The sequence below is a fragment of the Leuciscus leuciscus genome (genome assembly GCF_965113295.1).
Source record: "Leuciscus leuciscus genome assembly, chromosome: 6".
In the NCBI taxonomy this organism is placed as follows: domain Eukaryota; kingdom Metazoa; phylum Chordata; class Actinopteri; order Cypriniformes; family Leuciscidae; genus Leuciscus; species Leuciscus leuciscus.
In genome coordinates, this window is record NC_138730.1 from 4,186,309 (window position 1) to 4,214,202 (window position 27,894).

Sequence of the window (27,894 nt, forward strand, 5' to 3'; positions counted from 1 at the left end):
TCGGCTTAGCGGCTAAAGAAGAAGAAGAAGAGCAAGAGCTGTGAGAAAGTCAAGAGAGACTCCGCGATCAGCGTGGCGGAGACCCGAGGAAGAGAAGACCCGCTGCTGATCTGCCCGTCCTCCGTCCATCAGACGCGGCCCGAGGGAAGCTGACGCGCCGCCAAGGACTCGCTGTCGTGTCGCCCGAGGATCGCCCGCGTCGCCCGCCACCGCACGATGGGGAACGCAGCGACCGCCAAGAAAGGCAATGAACTGGAGAGCGGTAAGAGGAGGAGCGCTCGGTCGCCCTGCCGTGCTTTATAAAGTCCTCGCTGTTCGGGGAATATCACTGTTTGTTTACCTTTGCAGCCTGTGCTAATGCTAGTTAGCCGCTTAGCGAGGGCAGGACTGCGTCTCCAAAAGTGTCATCGCGAGGAAATCCGCGCTCATTCTGTGTTCATCATGACCAGCGCTAGTGTTTCTGTGTGTAAATCTCGCTGCTGTGTGTGTTTGTCATGTAGAAAACACAAAGTGAGTCGAGCTAGCTTGATCTGAGGCCTGAGGCTATATCAGTGGCGGTCATGTTTCTACACCAGTGGAAATGCTTATATAACGTTAACCTGAAAGTTTCAAACGGAAAAGGGCTTTTGTTTTCATAACTTATGCAATGGAGTCAGAAGGGTTGAGGCTAATAAGCTGTCTGCTAGTGAAGAGCGAGGCCCAGGCCTGTATCAGGAGGAAAACACTCGTTTCTTATCGTTCACACATGTTCCCCAGACCTCGAGCTGACATTAGATAACGCCTGTGAGAGTGAGCAGTTGATCTGGCTGTCCTGACCCGGAGGATGAATGAATGAGCTGAGCTCTGGCTGTCTGGTCGGGCCTGTGAACAGCAGAGACAGTCTCTAGTAAACAACAGAAAGCCATTAAGTTAATTAAACGCTGAGCTCATGAGAAACGAACTAAAACCAGCGGCTAGATGTTGGCTTTCAACTTTTACTGTACAAACTTTAATACAATCCTAAACTGAATACGACTATAAACATATGGTTGTCTGAAACTAACTCAAGCGTGTAGAAAGCTGATGAATAGATGCATGTAACGAGTGTGAGTCGATCTGGTTTTAATGGTCAAACGCCTCAATCTTGTTGATGTTCGAGAGTAATGAGGCAAAAATCACTTCTGTGTGATTAGTTCATTATTTACTGATATTCTTGTTTTTTTTAAGGCCATATATACGTATGAATACAGTAGTCAACATTTGAACTGAAGTGGATAAAAATATTTCATCAAAGTTATACATGAATCATGAACAATACCCGTTCTTGTCTTAGGACAACTTTGATTAACTTTTTTGATCCACTTCAAATGTTGACTACTGTATATTAATATTTCTCCCCGGCAAAGGTCATCATACAGCTCTTCCATTGAGCTACAGTTCATGCCGTGTCCAATCACATGACTTACGCCAGGTCCACACACACATACTCCGTTTGCAGAGCGTATCCCGGACTTCTGGGGGCCCTGAGCAGAACTTTATCCGGGGGCCGCTGTCAGTGCGTTCATTAAAGTGACCCTCAACCCCTTAATCTGTTCTTTCAGAGACTCTCTTTCACTGTCAACCAACAACAGTGAGGTAATGCAATTCAGCAAACGCTCAGTAATGCAATAAGAAAATAGGACAAATTCAACAGAAAAAGACATGAATGAAATTAACAATTTAGCCTACTACTACTAATAATATACATATATTTAATAAAATAATGAAGTGTAATGAAATGCACATAACATTGCATATTCTTGACTGTATGAATTAAATATACATTGTTTCTTATTAAAGTTACTAAAGTTAAAGAGAAGAGAAGTGAATGATTCTCTCATTTTCTTTTGTTGTTTGATTAACATTAATGACGGAGAGAGCAGGTTTATTAGGCTACTGTCACTTTAAGACCAAATTCACAGATCTAATACACTGACAAGCATTTGTTTGCTTAGCTGTTCACTGAAGACATAACTGAATGCATTTAAGTTAAAAAGACAGATATTTTGACACATTTCTGCGTGTGTTTGTCTAAGTGCACACCCGGAAATCAAAATATCCCATGCTTGTCCGTGTTTCTCCATCTCGGATCGCGCGGACAGAAAGCGCCTATTGAACAGTGTCTTTCGCAGCTTAATACGCTTTACACGAAAATGTTTTTCTTTCAGCATTGTAATTCTCTTTGGACACAGCATAGTTTTCACAATTAAACACACTACATTTAAACAACATATTATTCAATGCATTACTTCTATATAGATCTATATATATATATATATATATAAGTTGCTCAAGCAAGTGGCAAAACAATTAAATGTGTACTTGTTAAAATCGCAAACATTTTAAATTAAAAGGATTTAAACTAAAGTTTTTTCTAGTCGACTAGACTAGTCGTTCATTTAAGCCATTAGTCGACTAATCGCACGTTTATATTAGATTATTTAAATATATACTGAGGAGAATACTAAACCACAATGAGCGTTTAACATAGGCGTAATATATAGCCTATTCTGCACTCAAAGCTTGCCACAAAAGTAATGATTATGAATGTCGGAAAAAATAGCAAGGAGATATTTTAATAATTTTTGAATAAACTGGTGTTTTCTGAGTCAAGTGTCGCTGCAAAGATGATGATGCTGACTCTCATCTCCTATAGTGAACACACATATAGAGAGAAATGCACCTTTCATACGGATTACATAATCAGAGAGTATTTGTTTTCGTTAGTTTAAAAGTAGACATGTCAATCTTTCTATAGATATATCTCTCATGTCTGTGAGGCGAGTGTGTATACTGAGTTTCGGTTCATCTTTGTGACGTGCTCCAAAGAGAAGTTCCCGGAGACGGCAGAAAGCACATCCTGCTTGTTTTCTTTTGCAAAGGCACATGTTTTCTTATTATTGTGAGGCAAATAGAAGTAGACCCTTTACAGTTTTTAACGATCTGTATTCTCTTATCTGTATGACCAAAAATGACGGAGTATTTTAAGCAGAATAAATGTAAGTGATTGCCCAGGCGCCTCCATGTGATGAAGTGAACACACTAAACTTCAGCTTCCACACAAACACTTGGATATCTGTCTAATAACAGCACACATTTATCTAGGTTAACGTTAGAGCGAGCGGCCATGTAAATTTGCTATTTGTATGTTTCAAATGATAAGCCATATTTGAGGTCGATGGATGATAGGCGAATGTTTGTACTCGTGCCCGATATACTGTAATTACCAAAGGTATCCGCCGTTATCTGTCCCTCACGGACTGTGTGTCTTCACCACTGTGGACCTTTACTGCCATTAACTTACTAATGAAGTTTAGCACGACTAAGCCTCTTCTCGTGGACTATAAGGGAGCAGTCCTAATTAAAACGTACTATTGAAAAAGACGCTGACTCTCATGCCTTATCTTCTGCATTTAAATCCTGCGGGTCATGAAGAACTTGTTTTTCCACCTCCTCCACGAAGAGACGAGTGCCATCCCTTACATCTCCTTGTGGAGGGAAGGTGTCGTTGTCCTTGCTTTACACTGGGCAGAAAGCCATGTGAGGACTGGGAGACATAGTAGAGGTTTATCATATGCATTTGTGGTGAAATTGCTTCAATTTCGTGTCGCAAACAATGCGCTGTCACTTTTAAGTCAGCAAAAATAGACGGTGTGCGTGAACGATTAAAATGTAGTGTGTGTGAACCTGGCGATGTTAGTGAAGCTGTCATATCTACACATGAGCACTGCTATCTCTGGGTCAGCGCCAGCACAGATCTGAATGTGCGCTGTAGTCGTCCTCGTCAGAGGGTTAATAGACACTTAAACAGCCAAATCACTGTCATTTATAAACAAGATTGTGTTGATGCTTGAATCGAGATTTTTTCATCGTTTGAATCGAGAACGCCATTTTCTTTAAAGGGATAGTTCACCCCAAAATTTAAATTGTCATAATTTACTCACACTCTTGTCGTTTCAAACCCGTAAGACTTTCGTTCACCATCGGAACACAAATGAAGATCTTTAATGAGATCTGAGAGATTTCTGTTCCTCCATTGACAGCTACGCAACTGAAACTTTGATGATTCAAAAGTTCATAAAGAGATAAAACTCGTCCATATGAGTTTAGCGGTTTAGTCCAAGTATACCAGTTTTTCTTTTTCTGGTGTATTACTGGTATTATAATTGACCCCAAAAAACCATTGGAGTAATAAAAAGGCACGTCATGACCTCTTCAGAAAGCAGTGGAGTGGAGCACAGACACATGTTCTGTGTGAATCATCTCAGTAATGTGACGTTTGTATTCTTCAGTTAGCGATTCCTTTAAAGGGTTAGTTCACCCAAAAATGAATATTGTCATCAATCACTCACTTTCATGTCATTCCAAACCCATAAGAAGTTAGTTGATCTTCAAAACTCAAATTCAGAGATATTTAATGAAACCTGAGAGATGTCTCCATTGAAAGTCCGTGCAGTCAAAGCTTTCACACTTTAAAATGTACAAAGAGACATCAAATCCATAATCCATATGAATCTGACTGTTTAACCCCAGTCTTCTGAGGAGTCAAGGTCACTTTACATGATGACCGATATAATTTGGGCTTTTATCCGCATATAAACGCATATTTGCTCAGTGCTCATACATGGAGCTCGTCCGTTATGGTGAACAGCAGCTCAGCTGTACATGCGTGATGCGTGAGAACAAACCTCATTGGTTCTTGCAGAAGATCACATCTTCTTGATGATAAATCTGATATTATAAACCAATTGTTTGAAGCTGTAAAAGTGAAGTTGTTCTGAGTCTCTCTCAGAGCACCTGTAATCTCAGTGCTAGGAGAGGCTTCCTAGCCCAAGCACTCGTGTCTGTGGTGACTGACGTGATCTTCAGAGGATTTAAAAGGCTTGATGCGATCATCTGCAGTCAACACTGTTAGTGTACGTGGCACACGTCCCTGCCCTGGACACACTGCTCTGTGTGATGGACCCACATCTCCACATGCAATCTGGACTTTACATTTGAACTGCTCAAACCAGCATTTTTATTTCAGGGGAAATATTCAGGTGTTCCTGCTTGCGTGCCGCGCGCTTTACCGATTTCAGGCTTTATGTTAGGTGGCCTTAACCACGATGCACTTAACTTTTGATACTGTATATGTATCATGTACCTGTTGTCCATTGTAATCCTTGTTTCATTAAAGGGATACTTCACTTTAAAATGAAAATTCTGTCATCATATACTCACCCTCATGTTGTTTCAATCCTTTATGAATTTCTTTCTTCTGCTGAACAGAAAGGAAGATATTTAGAAGAATATCAGTAACCAGGCAGTTTTGGGTCCCATTGACTTCCATAGTATATTGTTTTCCTACTATGGAAGTCAATGAGACCAGAAACTGTCTGGTTACTGATATTCTTATAAATATCTTACTTTCTGTTCAGCAGAAGAAAGAAATTCATAAAGGATTGAAACAACATGAGGGTGAGTATATGATGACAGAATTTTCATTTTAAAGTGGAGTATCCCTTTAACACTTGTAGTCAGTAGGGCTGCACCATATTGGAAAAAACGTACATTGCGATATTTAGTTTTTCTGCGATTTATATATTGCGATATAAAAACAGTTTTACCAGATGATCTGAATAGCTCTATTTGAAAATAATGAATCATTCTTGAATAATTGGGGTGATTTTATGGGGAGTGAATCTGCATAGAAAATAAACAAATTACAAGTAGGCCTATAGATAAATAAATAATAAAGATACAATTGAAAAAAGCAGTGCTTTATGTTTTTCAGGTAAATCTAACATTATTCACGTACAGAAATTGAATAATCAAATGTAAAATAAGTCTTCACTGTATAAATGAAACATAACTAATCTTTGTTAAAGCTAAAAGTCATTTTCTCTTTCTCTTTTGTGGTTTGATCACCATAGCTGACGCACAGCTGCAGGTATATTAGGCTTCTGTCCCTTTAAGACGAACGCACACACCTGATATAAATGACACACATTAACTTTCTTTCTTTCTTTCTTTCTTTCTTTCTTTCTTTCTTTCTTTCTTTCTTTCTTTCTTTCTTTCTTTCTTTCTTTCTTTCTTTCTTTCTTTCTTTCTTTCTTTCTTTCTTTCTTTGTCTTTCTTTCTTTTGTCTTTCTTTTGTCTTTCTTTCTTTCTTTCTTTCTTTCTTTCTTTGTCTTTCTTTCTTTCTTTCTTTCTTTCTTTGTCTTTCTTTCTTTCTTTCTTTCTTTCTTTCTTTGTCTTTCTTTCTTTCTTTGTCTTTCTTTCTTTCTTTCTTTCTTTCTTTGTCTTTCTTTCTTTCTTTGTCTTTCTTTCTTTCTTTCTTTCTTTGTCTTTCTTTCTTTCTTTCTTTCTTTCTTTCTTTCTTTCTTTCTTTCTTTCTTTCTTTCTTTCTTTCTTTCTTTCTTTCTTTCTTTCTTTCTTAAAGCACATTTCAATACAACCAAGGTTGCCCAATGTGCTGTACATCAATAATAAAAAAATAAAATAATAAAAAACAAATATACAACGAGACAACCTAAAACAACCGCACACCTAAGAATTAATAACCCGGGTAATTGAAAGCCGGAAAAACTGGAAATGGTCTGAGCAGATCTAATACAAAAAGGCTATGAATTCCAAAGTTTGGGAGCGGCAACTGAAAAAGCACAATCCCCTTTGAGTTTTAATCTGGATCTGGGAACCACGAAGAGAAACTGATCAGAGGGTCTCAGGGGTCTCAGAGGAGTGCCAATTCACTAATGTCTCCAGGTGTTTTGGTGCTAAACCCGTTCAAAGACTTAAAGACAAACAATAAATGTTTAAATTTGATCTGGAAACAGACCGGCAGCCATTTGAGAGAAGATAAAATAGGAGTAATATGATCACGCTTACGAGTGCCTGTCAGCAATCTCACAGCCACATTCGTTTTCTTTCTCTGTTTACAACACATAACTGACTGTGTTTATGAGGACACTCGCCGAGACGGGCAGTGTGACTTCATTATTGCACAGGAAACAGCGCGCGAGTCCTCTTGCTCTCGATGCCTGACTCAACTTAAAAACACCTGCAAAAATGATAAACTTTCACCCTATGATGGTTAAAGTTTGCAAATAATCTGCAAATCACATGCTTTCCGAATCAGGGGACAGCTGGCCCGTACGGATCAACTGCGACCCTTATACTTGACATCACACATCGCGATATCGATGCTAAAACGATATATCGCGCAGCCCTGGTAGTTACACTGTTAACTTTAACCCTCACCGTGACCCAAACCCAAACACTTACTCCTAATCCTAACCATACCTCAATCTAATAAATATTAATATAAAATGTGACTGGTAATTTGGACGGATGGAACAGGTTAGCTGTCAGTCTATGTAGTCGTAGGGACTTTCAGTGACTCTTTCTGTGGGTTACATCGCTACGCTAGAGGGAGTCATTATGAGGGAGTCATTGAATCAGTTACTCAACAGATTTGTCCAAAAACACAGATTCTTGAGGAACAAAATACCCCCTGTGTGTTGCTCTGAAATGCAGAAAGGTCATGTTGTGGCTTTGTTCGCAAATATTGTCATTGGTGGAGCAGTAGCAAGTGGCAATACTGTGCCTAAAATGCAACTTACTGAATATTAAGATCTTGTGGTAACACTTTATTCTACAGACCTTGTTACATGTTACATGTACTTATTATAGTAATTACAGTAAATTATGCATAATTAATTACATGCAACTCTCCCCAATCCTAATAATCAAAATAATCAAAACTTTTAAAGTCCTCATAAGGCAAAACTGCCTTGTTGATGCTCAAGTATATTTATAGAATTTATTTATAATTTAATATAATTTAAGTAAATGTATGATTTCTAGATATTTCTACCGGAACATATAAAGCTGTGCTCGCTCCTTGCTCTGGTTTCATTGGCAAAATGTATAAATTATGCACTTAATTTAATTTAATTTAATTCATTACAGATCAGAAGCTTGCTCTGAAATTTGCAGTTGCCTCTGTTTATCCTTTAAAGTATTAGTGGGTTGTTGGCCTGTCCTGGCACATCTCTGATTCTGTCAAATATCAGCTCAAAATCTGCTTCTCTGCACAACCTTAACATTTCCATAAATGCATCTTAAACCCCGAACCGTTCCAGTCTTTGTCTATGTTAGCCATCTGTACCCATAAGCAGTCGTACTTCACAAAAATGGCTCGTTCCAGGCCGACACATACTTGTGGAGCAGGAGCACACCATAAAAGGATGAGCCGGAGAGAAGGATCCTCCTGCGCTCGTAAAAACCCTCAAACACACACTAGCTGTTAGAAAATAGGCACCCGAATGGGACCGTGCCCAAGACCGTTTGCACACACACACACACACACACACACACACACACAGCTCTTGAATGTTTCGCTGTGAACTACGGCTAGCGTCCTCAGATTGTCTTATTCGATACATTCTGACTCAACTTTAGCTTTGTCTAGTATCTTTTGTCACGTCTAATCCATGTCTTGCACCGTCTAACTGATGTGATTGACCGAAATCTTTCTTGTGTATCTCTCTTTCTCTTTCTCTCCCGTTCTCTTTCTGATTCTTCATCATCCCATCCATGTGGGTCAATGTTCCTGAAATCCGTGGTGATCTGTAGAGACTTTTGGTATGATCACGATTGCATTAGGTTACCGCCGTGACGGAAAAGCATTTGCGTAAATTCTGCTGGCCGGCGTTAAAGAACAGCCACAGTAAATGTAATGATTAGCTCTCTGATCATGTTTCCGTCACTGCGGTCAACTGAAGTCTGCTGTGTTGTGCTTGTGTGTCATGTCTTAACTGATACTGTTAATGTCCTGCTCCTGTGTTCATCAGTAATGCATGCATGCTTCACATGTTCACCACTGATGTCCATGGTTGCCTTGTGAGATTGCCTGATTTTGATGTCTAGAAAGTATAAGTAGCTAGAAAAATATTCCCTTGTTCACTTTTATCTTTGAATGTTGATTAGTTAGAGTTAAGTTCCTGCTAGATTGTACTCTGATTTAGTTTTTGTTTTGTTTTTTCCTTCCTTTTTTGTTTTTTCCTTCCTTTCAGTTAAAGAGTTTCTAGCCAAAGCCAAAGAAGATTTCTTGAGAAAATGGGAATCACCACCACAGGTGAGTTTATTTATTGTTGTGTAGTGATGCAGTGTTGTAGGAAAATCAAATGTGTCCTTCACATTTGTCCTTCAAATGTGTGTGTGTTTTTGTCCCTAAAGAGCACAACTGGCTTAGATGACTTTGACAGACTGAAGACACTGGGCACAGGGTCCTTCGGCAGGGTCATGCTGGTCAAACACAAGGCTTCAGATCAGTTCTACGCCATGAAGGTTCTGGACAAACAGAAGGTGGGTTGTAGTTTAGTGAGTTTATGGTTTCTCTCTCAGTATTTCACACCATAAACATGTCATAAGTACCAGCAATGCTTTCACAGTGTAATAATTTGGATCAATACAGGGCTTGACATTAGCTTATTTGCTCATCAGCCACTGTGGCTTGTGGTTTTCCCAAAGCTACGAGCCACTCAGCATATTCACTGGCCACATTTGTGACATCGACACCATGGGGAAAAACTGCCATATAGATATTTGTAATATTATCTCATAATTTGGCAGCAGGTTTATTAGGCTGCTGTCACTTTAAGACCTGATCCATTATACTGTTACACATGCATTTTCTTTCTCAACTGTTTACATTCACTTAAAACATAACTCACTGTGTTAACGTGAATACTCGCCGAGACCGGCGTTTTGACATTTAGTGTGTATTTGACTGTTTAAGTGCAATAAGCAGCGAAAAATAACTCAATTTAGTCCTGAGAGGCGGCTTTATGTGCTGCACTTTGGGTGTTTGAGCACAAATTCTGTGGGAATGAGTGAAATTATACACAATAAGCGCAATCTCGTGCTGAAAGATATTTCAATAATCATCCGGAGCGAGTTAAACGAGTGAGTGAGCAGAGGCGGGTTTGTGTGTCACTCGCTGTCAGAGAGAGCTGTTGGTGTTGTGTATCTAGTCTGTGGGAAATGAGTATTGGAAGAGTTTTAGATATTTCAGTATTGATATGCATTTCAGATGCCTTTTTAAAAGACTACAATTGAAAAATGTATATATTATATAAAAAATATATATGTCAATGTCTAGTTTTAATGTCAAGCCCTGGATCAAAGTGTAAGGGATAATAAAAACTGTGATTCAACGGATTGAAATTCAGCCAATCAGAATCGAGCCCCTGCTCTAAATAAATACAGCATGTATGATGGCGTATGATGATCTGCTCAATAATTCTCGTTTATGTATTTTTTGCTAGGTGGTGAAGTTGAAACAAGTGGAGCATACGCTAAATGAGAAGAGAATATTACAAGCAGTATCGTTCCCGTTCCTCGTCAGGTTGGAATACGCCTTCAAGGTACCTTACATTACCTTCATCATCAGCTGTGTGTAGTGGTCATCAGATCTGTGTGTAGTGGTCAACAGATCAGTGTGTAGTGATCATCAGCTGTGTGTCGTGATCATCAGATCAGTGTGTGTTCAGCACATAGTATTTGGCCCTTTCATTGGAATTGATTTCATCCGCTTCGGCCAAGAAAGGACAAGTGGGCTAACGCTTTACAGTAAGGTTTCATTAGTTAACATGAGCAACACTTCTACAGCATTTACTCATCTTAGTTGGTTAATTTCAACATTTACTCATACGTTAATGTTCATGAACAAACCAAGAACAACTATTTTATATTAACTTAGATTAAAGGGGTCATATAATGCCATTTTTGTACAAGCTAATATGATTCTTTAGGGTCTCAAAGTTTGTAATATACTTTAATTAAAAATTCTCATTAGTATTGTAAGAAAACACTCATTTTACCTGCTCAAAACCACTGGATGGATTTCTATCATTTTATGATGGTTGTGTACAGGCACTGCCAACACACATTTCAGTACAATCAACTTGTAAAAGTGCATGTACCATTATATGACCCCTTTAACAGATTAATAAATCATTAATAAATACTGTAAGTGGTGTTAGTTCATGTTAGTTAATACATAAACTAATGTTAACAAGTTAGACCGTATTGTAAAGTGTTTCTCCTGGTGCGGTTTTCAAAATCTACACACAATTTACAAAAACATTCTAGAGCTTTTATTTTGTGATTTGTTTTAAGTGTTCATTTCATTTCTATCTATGGTGTACATATATTTTAATATCTTTTCTGGAATTTTCTTTATTTTTAAGTTAAATAATAATGTAAGCAACAGTGTTTACATATAGAAATTAGAGATTGTTCTGTGTTGTTAGAAAAACACCAACAACAGTCTGAATATTGCTTCAAAACTAGTGAACGGACATTAATAAGGAACAAAAATACATTACAAGCAATTATTTATTACCATTAATGTCCGCTTAGAAACCAGCAGGTCTGATGTGACTAATGCACACATCTGTGTAGACATCAGATATCTTCCTATCCGTTTACAAGCCCTTGTACCGTGACTGACTGACTACACTCATCTTTCATCATAAAAGCCTTTTGAGATGCAGGAGTTTAAGCTTCAGAGAACTGACGTTTTGTTCCACCACTGAGTTGTAAACAGTATAACAAGTTAGCCAACATATATATTTTTTTAATTATTATTATTATTTTACTATGATAGTAATTTAAACAGCCTTTGTAAATAAAAAAATAAAAAAAACCAATATATAAAATGTTTGAATGAAATTGAATGGGAGAGTGGTTTACTACACATCCCTGCTCTAGACTTGCTGTGTGTGTGTCTCAGTCTTCATGTGGGCTTTATTCTCATAGGACAACTCTAATTTGTACATGGTGATGGAGTATGTGCCAGGAGGAGAGATGTTCTCGCACCTCAGAAGAATCGGCAGGTTTAGGTGAGTGGAGGCTTTACTCGTTCCTGCCAGAGCGGCTGAAGCTCAACCTCAGCTCAGGGTTATGCAAACCATGCCGTGTGTCAGATGGACTTATCGCATATTACTGTTATCAAAAACCTGTTACTTGGATAATGGTGCAGAAGAATTACTAGTTTGTCGAGTTATTGAAATGTTTCATGTGGTTAATGTGCTTGAAGTTTCGTTTTTGTTTTGTTAAACTCTCTGTAAATGCCTCATCCTGACAGCACTCAGTTCACCAATGAACTCGAGCGTGTGCATGTGTGTCAAACTAAATGCTTTAATTTAGGTTTTAAAGTGTTTTTTCATTGAAAACATGGAAGTAATGCTATGCTGAATGGGATTGTTACATGAAGGATATGTCACATGTCAGAAAGTGTTACTATAGTCAGCAGTGTTCATAATAAAAACAGATTCAGAAGTCATTCCCAATACCAAAATAATTGTAATGATTCTCCATATTTCTCCATGGAGCCCCTAAGAGGACATGCTGATGGGAAAAAATTATATGTCAGTGCGTTTGCATTCTCTCACAAATGGTTTGCGTTCCCATGAGAAACTTTGCGTTCGCTCGCAAAACATTTGAGTCATTTGCAAGCAAACACAAACCAATTGCTATTGGACAGTCTGATTTCCCTGTGTAATATTTAAACGTTTGGAATTGAAACATGGATTTGTCTTGTGTCTAACTCTCGGCTGTGATTGGTCTGATTGACAGTGAACCACACGCACGGTTTTACGCTGCACAGATCGTCCTGACCTTCGAGTACCTCCACTCACTTGACCTCATCTACAGAGACCTGAAGCCTGAGAACCTACTCATCGACCAGCAGGGATATATACAGGTAACCCTTCAGGCATCATTCCCAGTGACATGATCTGATCTTGATTTAACTCACTATTAGACAAACTCAATCGCACTCATATAATGCACAGACAGTTGTGGTTTCACATTTATATCTCACACATCGAGTCGCTCACAGTGCGGGGGTGGCGGAAGTAAGCACACCCTTGAATAATAACTTGTAGATGCTCCTTTAGCAGCAACACTTCCTCCAGTGGTTTCCTGCAGCTGCTTCTGACGCCCGTTTCTCACACACACTCCGTGTGCAGTGTGTGTTGCAGTGCGTGTGCGGTGCAGGAGCAGCACGCGCTATAGTGCTTTCACATATGATGCGTTTGCAGTAACTGATCCACGGCTGTACCACAAAAACATACTCACTATTTGTATTTCAAATCCAGAAGTTATCAGCAACTTTTATTTAAAAATGTTTTGTTAGTGGACGTTAAACGTCTTTAATGGACGTTTAAACACATTTTAAACAATGTATTATTCAGTGCTACTTCTATTTAGATTTATATATTAAGTTGCTCAAGCAAGTGGTAAAATACTTAACCATGTACTTATACTAAAATCACAAACATTTTAAATTAAAACTTAAAATTGACAAAAACAGTGTGTTTCTTATGACTGTCCTCTAGATGGCAGTAGTACCAAACATACAGTTAGCAGAAACCCAAGGAGTGTAAAGCAGGCACAAGGAAGTGACAGAAAGAGCTAAGTGTTGAAGTTGAGTGCTCTAAGAATAAAGAGGCTACAAGCCGGTTCAAACATTAGTGTTTAATCAATGAACACTACATATTCCATTAGTTATTATTACACTGGACATGGAATCTTTTCCCAAATCTTCACTCAAGTCTCTCACCCGTTTTTGCAGGGGACTATAAACGTGTCTTCCTTTGGTTTGCTTTTTATATTTGCTTGTTCAAAATTAAACTTTATTTTTTTATCTTTTTTCAACACTGAATCTAATACTACCCATATTTAACTATTCAAAATGTGTATTGGACAATCTCAGGCAACTTTGTTTATTTTTTACAAGGTTTCTAAGCAGAAGATGGACGCATGTTTTCTCAGTCCTGTTACCGAAACTCATGTGACATTTAAAAAGCATGTCAATTAATTCTTTTGTTTTCGCCACAAGAAAGTGTTTATTTTAAAGAAATTGTTCTAAATTGTTGTAAAAAGCCATTTTTCATTTTAAAGAAGACCGAAGCCTCAAGTTTATATATTTTTTTAAATAATTTAATTTATTAAACAATTGTATAAATGGACCAAACAAAACTGATAAAACAGTGGTTTAACTTTATTTTTTTTTAGAAAAATAGTAACAGGAATGAACACTTGGTAACAGGATTTTTTTGGTTTACTTTGCGTAGTGTTGCTTTCGTCAACGAAAATTATGACGAAATATTGTCGTCAACGAACCTTTATCACCTGACGAAAACGAGACGAGACGCAACGTAAATGCTGGTCATGTGACGATGACTAAAATAAATGTATAATGCAATATCGTTGACGAATAAAAACGAGACTAAATGTGGTTTAACAAAATAAAAACTATGCTAAAATGTCTCTTCATTTTCGTTGACCAAAACGAGACGAGACGAAATGTTATAACGTCACGACGAATGAGAGAGTTGTGCGTGAACCCGTTTATATAGCTACTGTCTATGGCGTGAACCCATAGCTTTGTCGGCTTTAAATTCTGGTTTGCGATCTGGTCACCCGATTATCAGCAAATTTAACAATATTAGTCCATTAGTTATTCCATTAAAATGTCTCATTGATATATTTGACACATTCATAATCGTCACCCTCTGGTTACATGAACGCGTCACCACCGCATCAGCACTGAAAACATGGAGTTTATTTTAAAGAATAATCGCACAACCTATTCGATATTCTATAATTAAATAAACTAATCGAATATTCAAAAAACGTGACTCATCCCTGCATGGAATCTCTTTCTTTTCCCAAATCTTCACTCACGTCTCACCCATTTTCTAAGGGGATTATAAACGTTTCTTCATTGGTTCGCTTTTAATAAGGCCTATTATATTCGTATTCTTTACTGTGGTAAAGTAGAAAATGCTGTAGGACAGATAGCCTACATTTGTACTTGCATGTTTCTACAGTTTGTGCTTGTTATAGACATGGTAAGGCGCGTCAAGTTTAGGTGTAAAGCGCGTTTCACACGCGCGGGTGATTTTTTTTTTTGTTTCACTTTCTCTGGCAGCGCAATCTCAAACATAGCTTAAATATCTCGCCCTTGTGGAGAATAAAATTCGCTCTTCAGACCATTTTATATCAAGTTGAAAACATGAAGATATCAGAAAAGAGATCGATGGACTCTTTCCTGCTCGTGTCATCCCTCTCAAAGCGCATTGTGGTAGGCTATATCACGCGTCTTTGTGTGGAAATATAAAACGAGTTTTTATTTTTAATTTTTTTAAACAACCCCCCCAACCACCGCTGGTAGTTGGTCCATTACCAACAAACTGCCACCGACACAGCCCTAAATATAATAAGATAACCTTGTTTGAAATACTATATTGACTGGGTTAAATAGAATTGCATTACTAAATAAAATACAATTTTCATTGACTAAAACTAGACTAAAATGTCATCAGTTTTCGTCGACTAAAACTAGACTAAAATGTCATCAGTTTTCGTCGACTAAAACTAGACTAGACTAAAAAGAGTATGAACGTGACTAAAACTAATAAAAACTAAAACGACAGCTTGACACAAAGACTAGACTAAAACTAAAAGTAAAACAGGCCGCCAAAAACAACACTAACTTTGCGTCATTGAGTGTTGCATCATCCAGCGTCTCTAAAGCTTGGCATTGTGAACGGTTATCCTCACATTCTCCTGTAAAATTCCTTCATCCGCTTCATGAATCCACCAGGTTTCTCAGTTGGGAAGAGGTTTTGGTGTTGGTGTGCAGTGCCTTTTTCCTCTAAACTAAGTATCGTGTATTTTCATATGTCCGTCGGTGAGAGCGAGAACTCTGATTGGCTGTTCAGCTTATCAAACGAGTCAGTGCAAGAGAATAAAAGCGAAAGTAGCCTCGTTTTCATGACCCTTCAAATTGTGCAAATTAGGGGTGTAACGTATCGCAGTTGATCGTGATCAGGACGGACCAGCGGCCCCACGGTTCAGCACGCCTGTGAGTCACGGATTAACCGCTAAGTTTAACCATCATAGAGTGAAAGTTTATAATTTGGATGTGTTTTGTTTTGCCAATTTACACATTCAAACAGTTTTAAACGCGGAAGAAGAGGCGAAAATCGTGAGTCCGAGAGAGAGACGCATTTCAGACAGCGCTCAAACACCCAATTGATTCCTCTTTCGGGTTTCCTTGCCCTTGAACGGACACATACACACACAATGTGTCCAAGTACCCGTCTCGGCAAGTGTTCTCTCGGCAAGTGTTCTCTCGTGAAGAGTTGAGAAAGAAACGGGATGTTTGTCAGTTTATTCAGTCTTAAAGTGACAGCAGCCTAATAATAATCCTGCTGTCTGTGTCATTAATGTTAATAAAACAACAAAATACAGCTTTAACAAAGATGAAACTATATTTAATTTCTAGTGAACAAATTGTATTTTTACATTTAGGGCTAATTATTAATTTCTGTACCTGAGTACTGTTAGACTTTATAACTTTATTTAGTATTCATCTCTGCTTGTAATTTGTGTATTTGTTCTTATTTTGTTACTGACTGTGTCTTTAATAATGTTTGAACTATCAGTTAGGCTAGTAGATGTTTATGTGGTATCGAAATACTTCAAGTGAGTTTTAAAGGGATGGTTCAGAGTAAAATCAACCTAGGGTCCTTTGCACCATGACCTCGAGCCAAACACCCCCCAGAAGCCTTTTCTCCCTTGGTTGAACATTATTAAAGTTAGAGTTTATTTAGAGATATCAGCCGGATGGGTTAGTGCAGGTGCTAATGGATCCTAGGATGTATCTCGTAAATTACTCCACTAATAATGCCCAGAATGGTACCAAACTTCTACAGTAGAACAAATAGGTTCTGCACTCATAAAACGAGGCATTGGAAAGTTTGTAAGTACATCAGGAGTTTATTTAAATAACACTTACCTGACGGCTCATGCTACCGCTTACCCGGACGTCAACGTCACTTCAGTGATTTGGGAAAAGCATGTAAAAGTCCTGGCAGAAAGCGATGCATAAGGATGTAGTGTAACAATGAACTATTATTTTTTACGAAGTGTTGACAACTCAGTGTTAACTAATAATTGTTGCAAACTGGTGCTACCAACTAAATATTAGTGCGTTCCTGGAACTGGGCGTCATTACACTACATCCTCATGCATCGCTTATGCACTTTTTATTTTTTTCTGATCCTAAAAATGATCCGATCTGTGGTTCAAAAACCATGAATGATCTGAACCGTGAGTTTTGTGATCCGTTGCACCACTAGCGCAAATTGAATTTGTGAATTGCAAATACGCCCAATGGGAACAGGTCAATTTCGCAAGAACTCCCATATCCCGCGTGAGGAGGTTTTTCAGGCAATTCAAAAAAGGAATATTTCACAATTTATCAAGAGCTTGAAGCAGATTTGAAGAAGAAACACCCAGAAACTTCCCTCGCCATTAATGCTTGGAAAACACGTCTACGTCTCCTTCCAGTAAAAATAAGGGCTAGTTTCTGTGATATACTTCGACCCACCAACATCCGCTGACATGATTTTAGGAATGATTATCGTGAAAAAAACAAAAACATTTTAGTCGCACAATATCAGTTAATGGAAACCCTGTCATTCCACAATAGCTTTTTATCGGCATTTAGAAAACCGTGCAAAAGTTTTGCACAGATCTGTAATGGAAACGCAGCTAGTGATGAAAGGGAGCAGAGAAGTGATGATGACGGTACAGACAGAAAGCTGTTATCATTTCACATCATCTTACCTGAACATTCAAATGCCTGAACATTTTCATAATAACATGAGCCGACTGGAATATAGAAAGTGATCAGCCTGATTGATATTCAAAATGTGCTGCTTTGTTGAAGGTTTGTGTATCTGCAGTCCTAGTGTCGGTTTCCCTTTTTGAATGATGAAAATAGACTCTTGATACCAGCTGATACAGACAGATCTCTCCTTACACGCTTGCTAGGTGACCGTCTCCTTTTTATGCCTTTTTGTGTGTTCAAGCGCATCTTTTTAGGCTGAGACGCGACGACACACTTTCATGTCCCGGGCTTTACAGAAACTCTTAAAACCGTGTGTGCTGAAAGAATGCCATGTAAAAAAATGCCATTCTGAGATGCCGTGGCTGTATATGGATATTTGCTTATTTTATTTGTATAAAAGATTATACAGCACACTTCAGGCGAGACCAAGCGGCAACCTCCCCGTCTCTCTCTTGAAACCAACACGGAAGTGAGTTAAACTGCAATTCGTTGACTGGCCGCTTGAGGCTGGTGTCAAAAGTGAGTCAAATCTGTATCTCCCTCATGTTAAAATGCCAAATTTTACAGCAGAAAAAAACGTGTTTACAGCCTGGTGTCTGTATGTGGCTTTGGTCTATACAGCTAATTTTGCCCTTCATAACAACTGTGAGGGGATGAATTTTTTTATTTTTTTATTACTCATCCGTTTAGTTGATTAATATTTAAAGTTCTGCATAATTAAGGGTGTGGCCACTTGAGTGACAGGTGGATTCCCGCTGATGTCAATGCTAGCCGTTTGTTTGCTGTTACTAGCCGTCACTTCACCTCAGCAAATTTTAGCTGCTGAACTTGCCATCTCTGCAGTGTTTGTGCTTTTTTTCGGGGTTATTTCATACAATTTAATACACCCATTACTTCGCCCACGGCTTAGGATTCCGTCGTTGTCGTCGAGTATCGTTCGAGAGAACAACCAGCGCTGTATTTCAGTTGTTTTCCTCTGTGAACATGCACTAATGGATGTCTGACAATTTCGTTGCTTTTTGGAGTTTTCAGTAGGGATGGGCGATATGGCCTAAAAAATTTATCACGATAATTTCAGGTATTTATTGCGGTAACGATACACATGACGATAAATTATTTTCTTCTGTAAAATATCAGATTGTTATGTTTAAGTTGTGTTGTGTTTTGTTTAATTCCATTTTTTTTTCTCTTTATTTTTTTCAATTTCTTTATTTAAATTTCGTTTTTATTTATTTCAATTTCGTTTTTTTTATTTATTTAAATTTCGTTTTTATTTATTTAAATTTCGTTTTTATTTATTTAAATCTACCCTTTACTGTGTCAGTAATTTGTTAGTCAGAAAAATATTAGACTACATTTTTAAAAGTATTGCTTAAGTTAACAGACCTGTGTGTGTGTGTGTGTGTGTGTTTTATATCACTAGTGCAGTGTCCGTGCAGTGTCCGTTCTCGGAGCATATAAGCCCTGCTCGCGTGAGGTGAGCAGACACACTCGGTCTCTCTCGCGCACTTTCGCTCGCGCGCGCAGACACACTCGGTCTCTCTCGCGCACTGTCGCTCGCGCGTGCAGACACACTCGGTCTCTCTCGCGCACTTTCGCTCGCGCGCGCAGACACACTCGGTCTCTCTCGCGCACTGTCGCTCGCTCGCGCAGTTCATTTCGCTTTTGTCCAGTCCGGCGCCTCATATGCCGCTTCCCGCTTTCTGATTTTCTGTAACCAAACCAGTTCCAAATTGTGGAGGTAGCTCCTCGCTTAACAACAAGCTTCTCCTCAGCCTCACGTCCGCCTTCCGCCATGCTTCACTCCGCACGTGAACAGTGAATCGGGCACGCACAAAACTACGTCATCAACTAGACTTATCGTTATTATCGCGAGGAGACAAATTTTTATCGTGGGGAGAATTTTCACCGGTATATCGCAAACGATAAGATATCGCCCATCCCTAGTTTTCAGATTTAAAAACGTCAATAAAGGCTCGTTCGTTCTGCTCTCACGGAACAGATAGATTATAATATGCTTATGTACCGTCAGATGAAATCCAGCAGGTGTTGGCGCTTTCTCCGTCCATGCAATGAATGCACATCCTTGAATGAGCGCGGATTTTCTAGCGCATTTACTTGAACTTCATAAGTAATATATCTATGGTTTAACCCATTTGAGAGGTGGCCAAAATAAGAATTTAAAGGTGCCGTAGAATGGATTATTTTATTATTTTATAATGTTTCCTGGGGTGCCCTTATAATGTTAGTATGTTTTTTAGATCAAAATTGGTTATAATTTATAAATAAAAGGCATATTTCCTAGCCTGATTTCATCTATTGATTTGAACGCTCTGTTTGAAGGGGCGTGTCTGCTGTGAGACTTCAGTGTTGTTGCCCACTGCTGTGATTGGCTGACATGCTTGCATATGAAATATCTGGCATTACATGTAGAGCTATCTGGAAAACTTTTACTATTACAGCTTTTATACGTTTTTACTATTACAGCTATCGGGATTAACGAATCATGAGAAGTTTTTTTAAGTATTTAGATCTATTCCCATCACATAAAAGGTTGCAGATGAGCATTGAGCAGATGACAGCCTGTTGATCGCGTGAATGAAGATCTTATCACTGCAACGCGATTTACTGATGCATAAACAGTGTTGAACGACTTTGAGAGAAAGATTATCTGTCTTTGAACTTGAACAATTACACATCAGAAATTCACATAACCCACTGGTTCTTCAGAGGCTCGGATGAAGGAGCTAAAAAAATACTTTTGTGTTCATTTGTACATCCAAACACTGAGCAACTGTCATGCTTCGTTCGCTCGTTTGCAAGCCACGATGTCTCTCGAGGAAAAAAACAATATCGCGCTGGATCTAGATAACACAGTGTAAATTATCGTTAATAAAATCACTACTTACCGCTTGTGGGAATATAACGTTAGTTGAAATTGCCCCCTTCGTCCGTTTGAGACGCCGAGAGAAGCCTGGCTGCTTGATATTGTTCCAGGTTAGAAAAACAGTCCGTGGTGAAAATGGGCAGAGCAAACTAACAACTTCGAATTAAACTGTAGCGGTATCCGATTATAGATAGATAGATTATAGATAGATCTGCCATTTTCCCTATGATCCTCGCTTGTTTCTTCACCTGCAGAACTTCCGATGATTCGGCTGCACAGTTCCGCCTGGCCTTGAACATGGGCTGGCATATGCAAATTTTTAGAGGCGTACATATTAATGATCCCGACTGTTGCGTCACAGTCGGTGTTATGTGGAGATTCGCCTGTTTTTCAGGGGTGTTTTTCAAAAACGAGATTTAAATAAGAAAGAGAAAACTATGGTGTTTGAGACTCACTGTATGTCATGTCCATGTACTGAACTCTTGTTATTTAACAATGCCAAGATAAATTCAATTTCACATTCTAGGGCACCTTTAAAATGGACTGAATAAGCTCTCTACGAACTTGACGAGCGATGCCACGCTGGCGGACCATAGACTATAAAAAAAAGAGTGACTGACATGTATGCACATAAATCACTGTCACACACACTCTCTCAGAGTAATATTAAGTTACTGCATATACATTTTCAACTAGCAGAATAGTACAGAATCACGAGACACAGTCTCACTTGTAGCCATGTCTTTTAACTATTATAATATTTCGAAGGGCAAAAACAGGAACTTTTAATTGGCTTTAACATCATCAACTGTCACTTTAGCACGAGGCCTTGTGCAGTCGCAGTCTCGCAGACTTGGTACTGTCAGTAGCATATAGCATAGCATTACCTCCCCGCCTCTTTGCCCATTTTCTGTTATCCGGGAGTGACGCGAGGCCAAGATGGCGACGGCCGGCTCCGCCCACTTTAGGCTTCAAAAATGCTCTTCAGAAACCTACGGGGGACGTCACGGACACTACGTCCATATTTTTTTTTACAGTCTATGGGCGAGACACTACAGGCAAAAATAGTTTTTCATGCATCTGTCAATTTTGAGATTTTGGGCTTTTCGGCTTTTCATAGTGTTTTTTTTTTTTTTTTTTTTACTAGTGAAAAGAAAACTTCCAAAATATACTTTTAACTGTATCTTTTAGAGCACTTTATCTATTTGCGTCTGTACATTTCAATTACAGTATACCTTTAAAAAGGTTGTTTTCTCAAGATGAGTCTTTCCTCCTACAGTGAGCCAGAAATCTCCACTTCAGCAACTCTTACACACACCAAACTTTAGTTTTATTCTTATCTACATTCTGAAGGTTTTTACTGACAGGTTTATTCATATATAATTTTCCTGATTTTATTAATTTTTCCAACATTTTATTCATAAAAAATTGTTGTTTTTTTCTGCTGATTTGTGGATTATTATTATTTGTGGAGTGATAAAAAGAGAGACCCATAATCCCCTCTGTAAAAAACTTTGACTCTAATACAGTCAAACCAAAATTATTCAGACACCAGATATAATCTTTGATAAAAAATGTTACTAGTGAGTGCAGGACACTATAGTTCAGTTATGTTAGTGAGTAGAGCAAAATAAAGTAAAATATATTATACCCCAAAACTCTTCATAAAGTGACTGCCAGTGATATTTATAACAATTTGGGACCAGAAATGATTCCGACACTTTGAGCTGATCATGTTTTCTTCAGTGTTTTTTCTTTAATTGCTAATGCTCTTTTTACACACAGACTGAACACAATGAAGCATTGCTTGGTGATTGGTTGAGCTAAACTGGTATTATCTAATTGTGTTGTTAAATTTAACAGCTGACAGATATTCAACATAATTCATGTGTGAGACAGTCTAACAGAAGATGGACAAAACCAGTCAAATATCAACTGAGTTCTGCTCATATTTTATTACCATTTTCTAAACCAGCCATTCTCAAACTGTGTTCCGCGGACCACTAGTGGTCCGTGAGGGTACTGCAGGTGGTCCGTGGAAAGGCTAAATAAAATATAAAATAATATTTTTTTTACCTTCATTTTACCAGGAAATTCCCATAAAAAAAGAAAAGTAAAAAGAATATGTAGGCCTATATTGATATAACATTTTAATTAAATTGTCAAGTTATTGTGTGATTACTAAAATAGCCTAGTGGTGTTCGGCCGTGACATTCAAGTTCAGTGCCGTTAGAACCACAACATTGGTTCGGTGGATTTCTCTGAAGAGAAAAGGGCAGAGGCAAATATGTTCTCATTATCACATCACACGCATAGCCTTTAATGGTGCGTTCACAACGGACGAAATTTCGCTTCAAACTTTTGTTTTTACGCGCGTCAATTTAGCTCTTGACGCGCGAATTGATACAAAGTGGTCAAGCGTATCACTAGACGCGGTAGGCGCGAATTTGACATAGCCTATGATCCCTTTTTGAATTTGACGCGCTATTCGCGTCCGGTGTGTGAACGCACAGTTAGGCATAGGCAGTTTATATGAAACGAAATGTTTATAAATGGAATGAATAAGGCCTGTTATTATTTAATTTCCAGTTAGTTTCTTGATCTCGCGTTTCTGAAATGTTTTGCAGATGTGCTGTTAAGTGGACAAACTTTTTGAGGACTTGTAAAACTCTGAAGATTAATAATAATAATCCCCTAAAATCGCCAAAGGTTTTGAAATGTTGACTATATTCCAGTGTTCTTATTACTGTATATTTCATACTACATTGCTATGGAAATAAGCCTGTTGTTCAAATGAACCTGATTATGCCCTGGGCGCTTGAGTAGCCTAAATAAATAAATTAAATATGTGGCAGCCGTTGTGTGCAGTAAACTTTCCTTTAACAAGCCTGTGATGTGATGACCAGTTATAGTTTTAGTGCTAGTAAGCCTATTTAGAGGTGCAGATTAATTCAGGTAGGACTGTGTGTAGACATATTTTATTATGTGTATTATGAGGTGGTCCGCGAAAATTCTTGATTACAAATAGTGGTCCACACACTCAAAAAGTTTGAGAACCCCTGTTCTAAACTATAGCGAATAAACTGTGAGAATGTGAGAAATGTTGAAGGTGTCGGAATAAATGTTGGTTTGTATAAAAAATTAAACAAGAATTTTGAACCAGACTTCATCCAATATTCAGATTTTTGTTTTAGAAGTGTATCCAGATTAGTGCATATTTAATTAGATAACGCCACATTTTCATATTTAAACACAACATTTCAGAAAACTTGTAATACTTTTTTCTTTTTTTTTTTGTGGCAATTATTAATGTAATCAATCAACTGGTGAAGTATGGTGATATCTCTTAGTTATTTTTAGTTTTTTTACCCTATTCTCCTGGTGTCTCTTGCCTTAAATGCCCTGAACTGTTGTTTCCCGCACAGGTGACGGACTTCGGATTTGCAAAAAGAGTAAAAGGCAGAACCTGGACATTATGTGGGACTCCGGAGTACCTGGCGCCGGAGATCATCCTCAGCAAGGTCTTCCTCCACACTTCTCTGATTCAGTTCACATGTTTCCCACATTTCCCACAGGGTGACTCACTCATGTGTTGCTCTAATATAGGGGTATAACAAGGCTGTGGACTGGTGGGCTCTCGGCGTTCTCATATATGAAATGGCGGCTGGATATCCCCCGTTTTTTGCAGACCAACCCATTCAGATCTATGAGAAGATCGTGTCTGGAAAGGTATTAGCATGTTCTTGATGTGTACAGCTGAGCGATTGGGGCGATGGCCAGTGGAAATGACATGTTGAGTGTGTTTTGTAGGTCCGGTTCCCCTCGCACTTCAGCTCGGACCTGAAGGACCTGTTGAGGAATCTGCTGCAGGTGGACCTCACCAAACGCTTCGGGAACCTGAGGAACGGGGTCAATGACATCAAGAACCACAAGTGGTTCGCCACCACGGATTGGATAGCCATCTATGAGAGAAAGGTATGACGCTCAGTCTTCGGTTGTGTCGTTCGAGTCTTGGTTTAAACCTCCACCATATTGAGTGTTGTGGGTTTTGTTGTTTGCTGCTGTAGAAAACGTCTTCCTGTTTAGACCAGAGACTCTACCGGTCTGAAGTTTTTGAAAAAATAGTCTCTTCTGCTCAATAAGGATGCATTCAAAAATACAGTAATATGTGAAATATTACTACAATTTAAAACAGCTGCTTTGTATGTGAATATACTGTAGTGTAACTTATTCCTGTGATCAAAGCTGAGTTTTCAGCATCATTACTCCAGTCTTCAGTGTCACATGATAAATTATTATTGGTGATCGATTATTTAAAGGGATATTTCACCGCTGGAAAGATGAATGTGTATTTAAATTGGGTCATTTATGTAGTAGAAATGTGAAATTATTCTAAAAGTTGGTGCCTTCTAGACTGAGAAAAGCCAGAAAATGTATTTTTGACTCTTGTGGATGAAAGACTACAACTCCCAGAATGCACTTGCTTCGCTGCCCTACGAGGACACTCCCGAGCCACGCCTACCGGTTACAGAGGGCAGTATCTGGAGAAATGATACAGCTAGGCTACTAGTGACTCGAAACTGAAGAGACTCTGTTTTATCGTGAGATCCCCCTATGGGAGGGTTGAAGACATGTGGAACGAGCTCCTCCTACTGGCTGTAGTCTCTCGCCTCTGGACAAAAGAGTCTCTGATGATCATGAAGCTAAATGACCATTTTTGCGTCATCAGAGATTTTTTTCCAGACACACAATACAGAAATCTCTGGTCTCAAGAGGACATGAGGGAGGGAAGAACCGGGTTTCTACTGATACAAAGCTCAATGCTAATCGCTGAAGTATCCCTTTAATAATGGCTCTTATTAATAATAGTGCGGTGTTGAAAACAGTTTTGCTGCTTCATATTTTTGTGGAAACTGATAAATTTGTTCAGGATTCTTTGAATAAAAAGTTCAAAAGAACAGCATTTATTTGAGATGTAAATATTTTGTAACATGTCTTTAATGTCACTTTTGATCAATTAAATGCATTCTTGTGGAATAAAAGTATTAATTTATTTTCTTTTTTTTTATGTCTTTCCCCAGATTGTTTTATAAAAAATCTGTGTTAAATCATATTAGAGTGATTTCTGAAGGATCATGTGACACTGAAGACTGGAGTAATGATGCTGTAAATTCAGCTTTGATCACAGGAATAAATTACACTTTACTAGATATCCACATAGAAAACAGATGTTTTACATTGAAATAATATTTCACAATATTACAGTTTTTACTGTATTTTTTATTTAAAAAAATGCAGCCTCTGTGAGCAGGAAGAGACTTCTTTCAAAAACATATTTTTTAATTATTCCAAGCATTTGACTGGTAGTGTATAGTAAGAGAAGTGAACCTGTCACTATATTGTCGGTATATGCATATATCAGTATATCAGCATTACGACACACACTCCTGATGACATGAGTTTCTCCATCCTGCCAGGTGGAGGCGCCGTTCATACCAAAGTGCAGAGGTCCCGGAGACACCAGCAACTTCGACGACTACGAAGAGGAGGACATCCGTGTGTCTCTCACGGAAAAATGTGCAAAGGAATTCTCAGAGTTTTAATTATGGACACATCAGAGCTAGACATGCGCATATACACACATATGTACTTCTCCATATATGTGTGTATATGTGTGTGTGTTTGTGTGCGTCACACGACACGTCAAATGAGGGTATCTTTGCACTCTAAAGACATGGGATGAGCAGAGAGCACATCACCCTTCCTTCATTCCTCCTCCATCCATCCATCCATCCATCATCCGGCTTTAGAGAGGTCACCGGGGTCACATGCTCTTAACCGTCATACACTGGCACATCTCTCACTCCTGTAACTCACTCCCGTCCCACTCCGCTGTTAAACAACCTCAGTTGTTCGGCATTAAGTTCCCCATTTCAGAGATGCTTTAGTCCGTATTTTAATTATCGTACGTGTGGAGAAAAACACACACACACTCAAAGGCCAATCCAGCGTTGTTATCTTTATTTCCCCGGCAGCGTCTCAGTGTTGTGATTGGAGAGGTAGGCGTTGCCTATTGGCATTGTCGGTGTTACGTCGCTTTTACTTCATTTCTACCTTAGACCAAAACAACTGACAACTTTCTTTTGTTTTGTTTGTTTGTTACATGTGCAAATCTGTTGAATTCAGAGTGTTTTTCCGTTTCTTTGAACCGCCGTGTGTGTGTTGAAAGCATGACCAAAAGCATCATGTTGTGAATGGCCGAGGAGATCCCGATGTTACAGATGTTACAGTGATCTCGATCACGACGGTACAGTGAAGGTCCAGGCTCATGCATATACTGACAGATGTTGTTAGCAATATGAAATATATCTTATTTTACCACTTCATTATGCAAAGGTTTTATTCTAAAGTGTAAGATAGAACCGGTTCACTTTGATCATTTTAACAGTGCTGTTTATTATCTGATATTTAAAACTAAGAAAAACAGCAAATGTATTGGTCCGATGTGCTGTGGGATGAATCCCGTCGGGAATGAGCAGCTTCAGTCCCGCAGAGTTAGAGGAGGAGTTCACTTCAGAATTAATATTTCCTGATGATTTACTCTCCCCCACATCATCCACGATGTTCATGTCTTTCTTTCTTCAGTCGAAAAGAATTGCAGGTTTTTGAGGAAAACATTCCAGGATTGTTCCCCATATAGTGACTTCAGTGGGGTCCAACGGGTTGAAGGTCCAGATGTGAGTTTCAGTGCAGCTTCAAAGTCTCGACACGATCCCAGCCGAGGAATAAGAGTCTCATCTAGACAAACCATCGGTTATTTTATAACAAAATAAACATTTATATACTTTTATTTACTAATGCTGGTCTTACACGAGCTGTGATGCGCCACACATTACGTAGCTAATCATGTTGAAAGGTCGTTGTAAATCTTATTAATCAAAGTTAGATTTTAAATCAAGTGATTCTTGTTCACTTTGGACCTGTCATGATTTAATGCATGCATTATTAAAAACCATGTATTCAGCCAGTTTTGAACAAATCAGGTGAATGATTCAATGACTCAGTTTTATTATTTTGTAATGTTCCCTGAGGTTCATTCGTGGCTTCTCCGAGCTGCATTAAACAGTCTCTGTACACCTAAAGTCCACTTCAAATGCAGCTTCTGATCACCTCTGCGGTGCAAAGATGGCTTTTAGTGAAACTGATTTCATTTGATTGGTGTCTTGTTATTCTAATTGAATCGGAAAGATGGCCTATACATTTAATAAAGTTAAAAGCAGCCATTATAAGT

At 38.6% G+C, this 27,894-nt stretch overlaps 1 protein-coding gene across 1 annotated transcript; it reads left to right on the forward strand.

Moving 5' to 3' along the window:
- On the forward strand, positions 1–27,894 carry prkacbb (protein kinase, cAMP-dependent, catalytic, beta b). Its single transcript, XM_082174291.1, has 10 exons — positions 1–262; positions 9,078–9,139; positions 9,241–9,369; positions 10,332–10,430; positions 11,827–11,909; positions 12,646–12,772; positions 24,029–24,124; positions 24,210–24,332; positions 24,414–24,578; positions 26,081–27,894. Exons 1-10 carry the CDS (start codon positions 217–219, stop codon positions 26,204–26,206), a joined length of 1,056 nt encoding a protein of 351 aa, XP_082030417.1. The 5' UTR covers positions 1–216; the 3' UTR covers positions 26,207–27,894.

Bases quoted from the DNA above. Each gene is read 5' to 3' on its own strand.
- prkacbb (XM_082174291.1), top strand. From the start codon at position 217: ATGGGGAACGCAGCGACCGCCAAGAAAGGCAATGAACTGGAGAGCG. The intron at 9,140-9,240 runs GTGAGTTTATTT...TTGTCCCTAAAG, and splicing joins AATGGGAATCACCACCACAG to AGCACAACTGGCTTAGATGA. The intron at 11,910-12,645 runs GTGAGTGGAGGC...TCTGATTGACAG, and splicing joins AGAAGAATCGGCAGGTTTAG to TGAACCACACGCACGGTTTT.